Source organism: Vicugna pacos, chromosome 21 (genome assembly GCF_048564905.1).
Source record: "Vicugna pacos chromosome 21, VicPac4, whole genome shotgun sequence".
In the NCBI taxonomy this organism is placed as follows: domain Eukaryota; kingdom Metazoa; phylum Chordata; class Mammalia; order Artiodactyla; family Camelidae; genus Vicugna; species Vicugna pacos.
Genome location: NC_133007.1, coordinates 17838852 through 17850456, shown reverse-complemented (window position 1 = coordinate 17850456; position 11605 = coordinate 17838852). Strand labels below are relative to the sequence as shown.

Here is an 11605-nt window from a genome sequence, read left to right as displayed (position 1 = left end):
TTACGTAAGCAAAGTAGCCAAATCATGTGTTTTGAGAGCTATTCCGAGGCTCCTCTGGCTTGAAATATCATCTCCATTAATTCAGTGGTGGTCTGGATTTAGAGTCATCGAAATGACTCGTCTGGAAAATTTTACTGGCAAGTAATTAACAAAAACGAATTGTGAGGCTGCAGTAGCCCTTAATATCTCCTTGAATTTACACTCTTGTGATGTGATAGCTTTATTTCCTCTGTAATACATCTTTGCTATTGTGTCGTTTTAGGAAAAGGGTGAAAGGATGTTACCTTTCCTCCTTCCTTCTCCCTTTTTACTTCTCCCTCTGATTCACCCTCTTCCATTGAAACACTTGCTGAAAGCTTCAGCCATAGGAAATCTGATTAGGAAGCAGCAGCTTCAAAACTGAAGCGGGCGGGTGGTAGGATGAACTCTATACTTTCACTTCAAAAGCGTGATGGCAGAATTTGAGTGTGGTTCCTTTTCTTTTTATGCTTTGTTTTAATAATTCTACCATTTTGTCATCATTGTTGTCATAATCATTTCCCTCACTGTCACCCTTTTAATTATTATTTTGCCTGGAATAGTTAATGACACGGAGAAAAGACCATTAGAAGTCATCACCATACATTATCAGGCATCTTTTCTGACAAAGGTAACCTTGAAATAGAGACTCCGATTCCATTTCATCTGCTTTTAATGAGCACCTCTGTACTCCCACCCACACGAGGGCTTCGGGGAAACAAGAACCAAAAAAAAAAAAAGACAAAGCCCCAAGTTCAGAGCTCAAATGCTCTAGCCAGAGAGATGAGGGAAGGTGATGGGAAGACACTCACCACCACTACGTGGAGAGTACAAGAGAACATAGCATCTGAGGGCCTGGAAGGTACGGCTTTAGACTGCTTGCGTTCAAATCCTAACTCTGCTCCTCCCTAGCTAAGTGAGGCTGAGCAAGTTACTGAACCTCTCCTGCCTGCTTCTTCATTTGTGAAATGAGGGGGAGAATAGTCATTATTAACCTTATGGGCTGGTCTTGAGATAATCCTTCAACTGGATAATCCATAAAACATTTAAATTTATCCATTTATTTTATCAATTTTGGTGTTGACCATTGTTTCTTATACCCCACATCTTCTCATGGTTTTCTTTTTTGCCCCCTGAAGCATATCGCTTAAAAATTCAATGACCTTGGATTACATAGCTCTGAAAATCTTGTCCCCAGTTTTGTCCCCAAATTTACGGTTTAGCTGTGCATAAAATTCTAGGCTGCTAATTATTTGCCTCGGCTTTGAAAATACTATCCCACTGTCTTCTGGACTTTGCCTTGAGAAGTTTGCTGTTGGTTTAATAGTCGTTCCTCTGCAAATAAATGTATCTTTCTCACTGAAAGAACACATGCATCTAAGGACACTACTGATAAATGTATATATTTGTCACTAGGTTAACATGCCACACAAGATTCCCAATTGCGTGGATTAGGGGAAGATCGTGGTATAAGCATCCTCTCATCCGTTACAAAGGAGCATGGCAGCACTGAAGGCCATTGTGACTACAAGGACGTGCCGTAAGATCAACCACGTGTAACTATAACCTTGCCTCCGGGGAGTCTGCCCAAGAATCCAACAGACTGTACGAGGGTACGGAAGAAACTGCTGAGGACCCTCATGTTTATACTTCCGTGACTTATTACTTTCTTCTCCCCTCATTTCAATAACAGGACAATTCTATATTTTGAGCATAAGAGGCGAACATGACAAAATAGTACATTTAAAACATTGCCCCTTCCTGGCCTATGTTTACCCTCCTTATGGTTCAGGGGATTTAAAAACATGTATCTAGAAAAATGGCAAAACAAAACAGATCTCTCCTTGTAGATGAAATAGCTAAAATTTTGGCCTCTTTATTGATCTCAAGTCATACATTTGGCTTGGAAAAAAGCACACAACAAATAGTTTCCATAAACTAAATGCGTCCTCCAGATCTCTATGCGCATGGAGAGTCGGCTTCCCTGGGACACAGCACAGAGCACGCACTTGAAGGTCGATCCCACAGAAAATACTTGTGTAAGCAAGACAAGAATTTGTTTCTCATTATATACACACATCTGAGCGTACTTAATCAACACAACTGTTTTTTAAAAAAAAAAAATTAATCTGTGACCAAAAGCACTATCGTGTTTGCTGGGTGCCATTCTCATTCGAATCATATCCAAAAAGTCTAGAAAGAACTCAAAACTAGAAAGTGGCCCAAATGCTAAGGCTGCCTATGGCTCTTGCTGAAAAATAGTTGCCGGTCTGATTTGAGTGTCTAAAAAGAATGACAGGAATTATCGGGTTCTTCCTGATTTCAAGAGAACTTCCCAGAAGGAGGTGGAGGGCCAAGAAAGCCACCTGCCTGCTTGGTGGCCGCTCGTGAAGGGGCAAGGCCAAGAATCTTCTGGATGTTCTGAAAAGAAAACAATAAAAACTGGGTTTTAATATGAGATATAGAGAAAAGTGTTTTACAGAGACCTTATAGACAGAGAAGACGTTACAGATAAAAAGTACCTCTGCGACCTAAAATAGGATGATTACTACTGTGCTATTTTTAAAAGGTCTATGATGCTGTGGAGATCACTGAACAGTAAAAGCCCTCTTACCTGATGGGACCCTGGGCTACTAGCCAAAGAAGCTGAGTTTTTCAAGTGGAGAATCAAAAAAAAAAGATAATCTTTTATTTCAACACAAAGCATATAAAGCATATTCAACTTAGCTGCTATTTCTTGTAGCAAAGCCTTTTCTCTGAGTAAGGGGTCTTATGGCTGGATTTAGTTATTACTGTACCATCTGAAGTTGAAACTCAACCAGTTTCAATGTCTTCAAAGGTGTGAGAGATTTCAGAATCTTGCAAAGCAACCTGAGTCCAGAATCCTCCTAGATTTTTAGCACTTCCCCTCATCTTTTTCAGTTGTCTCACTTATATCTAATTCACTAGTTTTTCTTTTAGAAACTCAGCTTTATTAAACCAGTTTTCATAAAAAAACAACTATTTTTATACTCAGATTTCATCAGTTAATAACATTAAATTAAATCACATAAATACAACAAGTAAAACCCAGCATAAACAGTTTGAGGGTAAACACAGCTGACTCTTGACAAGGCAATGACTCAACTTGTGGGAGCAGAGAGGTGCAGGCATACTAAAGAGCAGTCAGGAGTGGACAGTGTGATCTGGGGAGGGATCGGTGCTTGAAAAGGCGAAGGAAGGGGGCTCACGAGCAGAGATTAAGTACAGGTCAGTTAAGGTTTTGTACAGCATCTGTAAGAGCGAAAAACCTTAGAGATCATCTAATTATTCTTCCTCAATTCTTTCATTTTATATTTGAGAAATTCTAATTAGAACTTGGAAGAGTAGAATGGCTTGTCCAAAATTACAGTTAAGTGAACAGCAGAGTGAGAATTAAAACCCATGTGCTTTGAGTTATAATGTAAAGGATTCTCTTGCACAGTACTTCCTCTGTTAAAGTTCTGATCTTCAGAACAAACTGTACGCCATGGTAGGCATGTTAGCTTGTATGCATTCACTGACTCAACAGTTACTAAGTACCTGTTGTGCATAAGGTACTATGAGAATGTCCATATCCATGCTTCTGACGTATACTCTCCCCTGAGCCTTTATCATTAAGAATGATGATTGCTACAGAGGTGAGTGTTCAGATTTCTGAAATAGTACTCTGTCAGAATTTAACAGAATATTTAAATATGAAGGCACAACTTTAAAACTCATAAAATACCATAAAATATTCATTCATTCATTCATTCACTCACTCACTCTCAGTACTATAGATCATGCTTTACTTTAAAAAGAAATCTGGGGAGGGGTGGGTCGAACTCAGTTGGTAGAGTGCATGCTTAGCATGCACAAGGTTCTGGATTCAATCCCCAGTACCGCCATTAAAAAGAAAAAAGAGAAAGAAAGAAAGGAAGAAGGGAAGAAAGGAAGAAAGGAAGAAAGGAAGAAAGAAAGAAAGAAAGGAAGGAAGGAAGGAAGAAAGAAAAGAAAGAAAAGAAAGAAAGGAAAGAAAGGAAGGAAGAAAAGAAAATGGAAACACAGAGAAGAAAAAAACAAGAAGAAAAATCAATCATTAGTAGCTCAGATTACTTCTCCTCAGTAAAGCTGAAGAATGTTTTTATTACTTTCATAATAATTATTCTTCATGGCTCGCTCTAAAAATTCACTGCACGAGGCATTAAGAAGACCAAATGATATAAAGTCACTAATTTCCCAAGTTCTTTTATTTAATCACTAAGTATTTACTGACCACCTACAAGTATGCTGCATTAAGCAAGGCATTGCGGGAAATTAAAGATAAAATTCAAAATAATAAGACATGACAGAAATAGCTGCTGATAAACACATTTGTCTGGTTAACAAACACAGTAACACAGTCTAGACAAAATACACAAGGCATCACAGCTCAGTTATCCTGTAGAGACAGGGGGTCAGTTAAGGGAGTCCTTATCATTTTGGAAATAAAGACCAGTGTAAAAACCTCTGATGCCCTTTAAATTACAGGTTTACTATCATTTAAGGAAGACAAATGAAAGGAAAATAAGAAATACTCTGAAGGGCAGGCCAAAAGGGTAGACTGTTGACAGTCTCAATACGAATTAAAAACATGTAAGTGACTGCTGGACACAGGCCAGGGCTCTAGATGGAAAACAGCCCTAACGGCAACAAAAACGTTAAATGTTAGTAACCAAGGCTGAAGTTCATGGAGATACAGGCAGGTCTATAATGTGTTCTCCTTGTGGCTCCTGTCACAGGCTCCCTTTGGGAACACTAAATCAAATTTATCACTGGTACATTACCCAAGTATTTGTATTTTAATGTCAAACGCTCTGCATTCTCTGTCATAAATCGTATCCTTTAGTGAAGTTCTAAGTAATCAGTTTAAATTCCTAAAGTCTCACAAATGAACTCATGATGATTTTTCTTAGATAAAACTCCCCCGGCTTCCCCGTCTGTGAGGTCTTCTCCTCTCAAACACAGGTGGGAAATAACTGGTGGTCTCAAGATGCAAAAGACGTAAGTAAAAGAGTAGAGGTCACTATTCTGTCCACAGTGGTAATAACATCCTATATTTCTATGCACTTTAAAGTTTGCAAATAGTTTTAAGGACAGGGTCTTGGTCCATAGTTGTCTTGCTTTTGATTTGACAAAGCTGAGGCAGAGTGAGGATATAAGTCAGGATGTGAACTGATACATAACTCAAGGCACAGTTTTCCTCTACTAAACCACAACTTTCTAAGGGACCTTCATCTTAGGAGTGATAAATCTTGTAGCAGGCCTGGCCTATAAAAAATTCACAATTATGAAGACCATATATGAGCATACCATAGAAAAAATATGTTATATTGTTAAGTGAATTAATGCATATAACTCAAAACCCACAAGCACCAAGAGTGAACACTAATGTAAATTAGGGACTGTGGGTGACAATGATGTGTCAGTGTAGGTTCATCAGTTGTAAAAACTGTGCCATTCTTATGCAAGGTGTTGACAGTGGAGGAGGCTGTGTGTAAGTTGGGGACAAAGAGTAGATGGGAAATCTCTGTACCTTCCATTCAATTTTGCTGTGAACCTAAAACCGCTCTAAAAAATAGTCTTAAAAAATGCATACAAAGACTGCAAGAATATATGGAAAAATAACAGTTGTATTAATAATAGTTGTATACCCTTTTCTCATTCATTGCCTCCAACTGTTTGTAATATTGCTAAAAAGGACAATTTAAAATAAAGATAAATATTTCCGTAGGTACCATCTCAAAGGACTTTGCATGTATATTCTCATTTAATCCTCACAACAACTCAATGGAGCAGCCTTATTATTATCCTTACATGCACATAAAAAAAGAAGATCCAACTGCTGGGCTGTAATTCAACACATACTTGCTGAGCTTTACACCGTAGAGCAGGTATGTTTGTATATATTATCTCCTTTATATCTTTCAACAACCTCATCCATTAAACTTGACCTGACTGCTCTCCTATGGTCTCTCAATTCTCCTCCAGTTTTTCAGGCCTTCTTAATTAGCAAGATTTAGTTTAGAAATATGTATTTTGCTAAAAGACAGGAGTTTTAACATATTATGGAGATAATATGGAAGAACACAACAGAAATGCAAAATATAAGGTATGGTAAGGTTTCAGAAAAATATAAAACAATTATTTTGGATTTCTGTCCAGTCCTATAATAGGGTAGCAACTGAAGACTGTATGTCAGAAGGGAAAAACAAAGGAAAAACATTTTCCCGTAATCATGCCTTCTATTGGAAGGAAACCCAGAAAAATACCACTACAGGATTTGCGTTCCTTCCTCCCTGAAAAGGATAAGGACCAGTGATCAAGAAGAGGAAGTTGTTGGTTGCTAACTGGATATTTTGGGAAGACTCAGGTCACTGGCAATAAACACATTCTGCTAAATTTTATTCCTTAGTCATTTAGCTAAAATAACTCAGCCATGGCAGTCTCAGCTCACTCTTTGTTAGTTTCTCTGGCATCTGGTTACTAGCCTTCGCTTCCAATTGATTACAATTTCCCATCAAGTTCCCATAACATAATCTTTACTTTATCCATAATGCTGTGTGGAAAATCCAATCACTTTAAATGGCCCCATCCAATAGTCCCAGGATTTTCACATTGTATCTGAATAGGCTGATTGGGAGAATGGTGTACAGATTAAATTTTTACTGAAAAAAAAAATGACAGTACAACATGGGTATAGCTGAAATATTACTGGGTTAGCCTTCAGGAGACTTATTTCCAGTACTGGCAAACTAAGGAAAGAAAACAAGCATTCTCTTTCACTTTACCAAATCTCAATTTTCCTTACGTTTAAAAGAAGGGGGCTCAGAAGATCAATTGTTTTCAGACCCTTTAGCTACAGAATCCTTTCTTTCTTTTTTTTTTTATGAGAATCCACAGAATGTAGCAATCCAATCAAAAGGACAGTCAAATGTGCTTACACATATTCAAGAAATCAGTCATCTAAATTATAAATATTAAGTAGTTCATTTGTTTCCTTTTGTTAAGGATTCCACATATAAGTGATATCATACAGTGTTTTTCTTTCTTTTTCGGGCTTACTTCACTTAGAATGACGATCTCCAGGTCCATTCATGTTGCTGTAAGTGGCACTATTTTATTCTTTTTTGTGACTCAGAATCCTTTCTTTAAACAAAATCTCACTTAAAACTCCAACAAATAAAACAGAAAAAACAGTGTTGGGAACCTGAAGCCCCTTGCTGGGCCCTTCAAGCTTCCCCAATAAGCACCTTCAAGGAGCCACAGTCCTGTGGCTACGAATGCGTTTATATTGCAATAAATTATATTGCAGACTTTAATACATATTCTCCAGAGTGGAAATCAAAATTCTGAAAAGGAGGATGAGCACATAAATCTGCACAAGAGTAACACCACTTCCTTTGTAAAGCTGAATGACTATTTTCTGTCTGGGACTGTCCAAAGGCCTCTTTTGTAATAAAGGTCTCTTTTTGGGGGGGGGGGGGTAAGGGATCAAGTGACAATTTCAATCTCTCTCTCTCTCTCTCTCTCAACCATATTTCCAAAGAAAATTTCCCTATATCTCTTATTTATCCCCTATTTAAGGATCAAGTCAAGGAAAATGTTCTGAATTTTAGTTAAGTACAAGAAGAAAAGATGCTTTATTCTTTTAAAATCTCATAATGGATAGAAGAACCCAGCTGGCACTGTGTGGGGTATCTAAAACTCAGAATGAAATTGCAGCCTTACTAGTTTGAAGAACCAAAGGACAGGGTTGAGAGCAGCCATAACAGCTGAAAATCAAGGGGGAAAAATCCTGTAAAACTGAGAGGAGTTCAAAATTCTACATCTAAACCCTGCCCACATCTCTGGCTGACTCAAACTATGCATGCGTGAGGTTGCCTTCAAGCAGCCCAGCTGAGACTAAAATAACAGATTTCAGGTGCTGCTACCACAAAGGAGAAAGAGTTTGGAGTTCTAGTGCTAAATTAATTGCCCATTTAAACAAACAAACAAATGAACAAAAACATTCTTTTAAAGAACAACAAAATCCAGAGTCTCTACAGCCTATCAGTAACAATGCCCAAGATACAAACCAGAATTACTAGACACAAGAAATGGGAAGGGGGAAGGGCATAGTTCAAGTGGTAGAGCGCACGCTCAGCCCTCAAGAGGTCCCGTTCAATCCCCAGTACCTCTTCCAAGTGGAACTCAGTGAAGAATCCTAATTACCTCCCCCTCAGAAAGAAGGGGGAAAACATGATTCATGCTAAAGAGAAGAACAGGCAACAGACAGCGTTCAACCTTGAGATGATCCAAATTTTGGAATTAGTAGACAAGGTTTTCAAAGCAGTTAAATAACTATGCCTAAGGACGTAAAAGAAACTATGTTCATAATAAAGGAACAAGTAAGAAACCTCAGCAGGGAAAGAGAAAAGCCAAAAAGAACTAAATGGAAAATCTGCAGCTAAAAAATACTATGTGAAAATTTTAAGATCATTGGATGAGCTAAGGGTTAATTCATATTAGAGCTGAAAGAGGAGTCCTTGAACTTGAAGACATATTACCAGAAATTATCCTATCCAAGGAACAGAGAGAAAGAGACTTTAAGCCAAACTTAAAAGGAAAAAGCCTGAAAGCAGCCAGGGAAAAGTGACACATTATCTATAGGTGTACAAAGATATGAAGGACTTCCATCAGAAACAATGGAGGCCAGAAGGCAGTGGAAAGGTACATTAAAAAGCCAAAAAGATGAAAACAAAACAGTCAACCCAGAATTCTATATCCTGTGAAAATATCCTTCAAGAATAAAGATTAAAAAAAAAAAGAATGATAAAATAAATATTTTTGGATAAATGAGTATTAAGAAAATTTGTCACTAGCAGACTTGCACTATAAGAAATACATGCCAAAAAAAAGAAAGAAAGAAAGAAAGAAAAGCAAGCAAGCAAAAAAAAAAAAAAATCGCTTAACGTTGTACTGTGAGGTAGAGACATTAAGCAGTAACATGCTTCATCTCCCTGTTATATCCCACCAGTCACTCTGGACTCAGTGGTCTCCATACTCACCACATACTTTCAGGCCTCCATGTTTTCACTCGCACTGCTTTCTATGCCAAGAATATTCTGATAAGACTGGAAAAGTCCTACTCATCCTTCAAGATACAACTCAATTGGCCCTCTTGTACAAAATCTTAGTTTCTTAGAACTAATCCATGTAGCATTTCACTTCCATAACATGTTTTTCCCTCCTATACCATTCTGAACATGCACACATGCATAAAGGGCGTCAATCACACGCTCCTCTTACTCATGGGTCTGTCTGCCCACACTGATTGTGAGTTCCACAAGGGGAGAGAAAATCAGTTTTTGCTCTTGTATTCTTAGCATCAAAGAATAATTCCTGGCATAGTATAAGGACTTGAGTCATTCTTCAGCAACAACAGGAATATTCTAAATAAAGCCTTGAACTCACGTGCTGAAACACTTCACAAAAGGATTAGATGAAGATGATGCCTGAGTAAACTGTTCTTTTCACTCAGTAGTTAGCTATCACTTTCTGAACCCATGCATTCTCCCCCTGATCTGAAGTGAAGTACTACTGCTTGCAGACGAGCTATATTGAAATTAATGAATTAAGTTCTAAGCCTTAAATAAAGTGACAAAAATAAAGATGAGGTGCAGGAGACGGCAGGCATCTGTCTGGTCCTTCTATCATTTTGATGACTTTAAGATATACTGGCATGACATAATTAAACTCTGTTTCTATGGATATACAAGCCACATCAAATTTTTTTTTGCCCTAGTAAAGCCAAAAGTGTGAGAAAAAATAAAATTTACTTATTTCTATCACTGTTTTGAGCACATATACCTGTTGAAGGAGACAATAACAAATTCTTACTGATACTTTTTCGGATTACAGTCATACATCCATAAAGTTACATATTAAGATGTGGGTGACAAAAGAAAAAAAAAATTCTTTCTTGCACTTTTCCTCAGAACTACTCATCTTTCTCGCTTTCAAAAAAAAAGGGGAATTCTGTTCATAGCTTTTACTGTCATATAAATTTAAAAGAATAGACCAGTTTTCCCTTGGCTGTTTACCAGGTAAGTTTGCTTGGATTTTCACTAAGATTTAGAGCACTCTCTATAGAGATCACCATTTACTCAACCCACTACAGACTCAAAAGAAAAAGAAAAAAAGCAAGTACTTGAGTTTAGGAGTTCAGAAAACTTCCTTTTATTCTTAAATTCCAGCACTACCTTGGACTAATTTAACACCTCTGATAAAAGCTGGCAGATCTACCATTTCCGCTGCTACAAATTCACACAAAGGAAACAGCGGTGTGAAGGTCAAGGCAGCTAATCATTCATCACTAAACATTAACAAAGTAAACAAAAGGGGAAAGAAAAAAAATGAGGAAAGGGAATTAGATTTGTTTTCAGTTAATATGACATATTACCATGTTTTAATCTGTGGAAAGAAACTTTGTCCTATCTTGGACTGGGAAACAGAGATTAATTTTTAAAATACCCCAAGGGTTGGGGGCAGGCACTAACTGGTTAAAGAAAGAATCACCTTAAGAAAAACTGCTAATGTTCTATATCACTGTCATCTGATTATGATAACATGGTAATGTGGTGAGGCTGTACACTGAACCCCACTAAGACTCAGACAGTTTATAAGATTTTCTGAAGGACACTCAGCCAGTTAAGTGGCAACAGGAATCAAACCTTGGTGTTTTACCTCCAAATACTGTATTTCCTTAACCTTACAATGCATTCCTACTCTATCCTCACCATTTTAAAGTTTCTAAAGTAGGAATATGTCTTAAAAGCTATTATACGATCAGTATAGTATTATTTCTGCTTTTTCTTGAACACTCTAAGTCAATGGTGAATCATATAATCAATAACATACTAGAATGTGAAAAAATATGTAATAGATGAAAGCCAGACCCTCAAACACTTCTGTGAATTAGTAAAATGTCATAAAATTGCCTTAGTTTAGGTTTAAAAATAATCTGCCTCTACTCTGAATTAGTATAACAGAAATAATTTTAAATATACTTCTACACTCCATATTTGATAATGATTTTTTTAAGTGGAGCTGTAAGTGGGGAAAATTAACCTTTTTATTTAAAAAAAAAAAATTAAGTTCCAGAAGGCAAGGGCCATAATTATATGTCAGTTTTGTCTGCAACTGTCTTTTAAGCACCCAGCACAGACCTTGATACATGTATGTGTTCAATTTTGTTAAATGAATAAATGAACAGAGGACTCTATTAAGGAATTATTACTAATGTGATACTAATAAGTTCTTTGAAAGATAGGGGCCAAAATTACTGGAGCAGATAGATACCCTTAATTCAACGTAACATTACATCTCCATCATAATAAGGAGGGCATGTTATAATTATCAGATGACAATGATATAGAAAGTTAGCACTTGTTCTAAAGGTGATACTTTTTTTTTCACCAGCTAGCACCCCCATCTCCCCGCATCTGGGGTATTGTCACGAAAGGACTAGAGCTAGTTGGTTTAATCATTCCATTACTCACATTTA

General features: G+C 37.2%; 1 protein-coding gene across 1 annotated transcript in view; it reads right to left on the bottom strand.

The window, feature by feature from the left end:
- Nucleotides 1-1874: 1874 nt before the first annotated feature.
- The window catches only part of TMCO1 (transmembrane and coiled-coil domains 1), a 40730-nt gene continuing 30999 nt past the window's right edge, over nt 1875-11605 (bottom strand). The window contains exon 7 of the mRNA XM_006209024.4: nt 1875-2439. Coding sequence (XP_006209086.1) covers nt 2341-2439 — 99 coding nt within the window. The 3' untranslated portion in view covers nt 1875-2340. The remainder of the gene's footprint in view (nt 2440-11605) is intronic.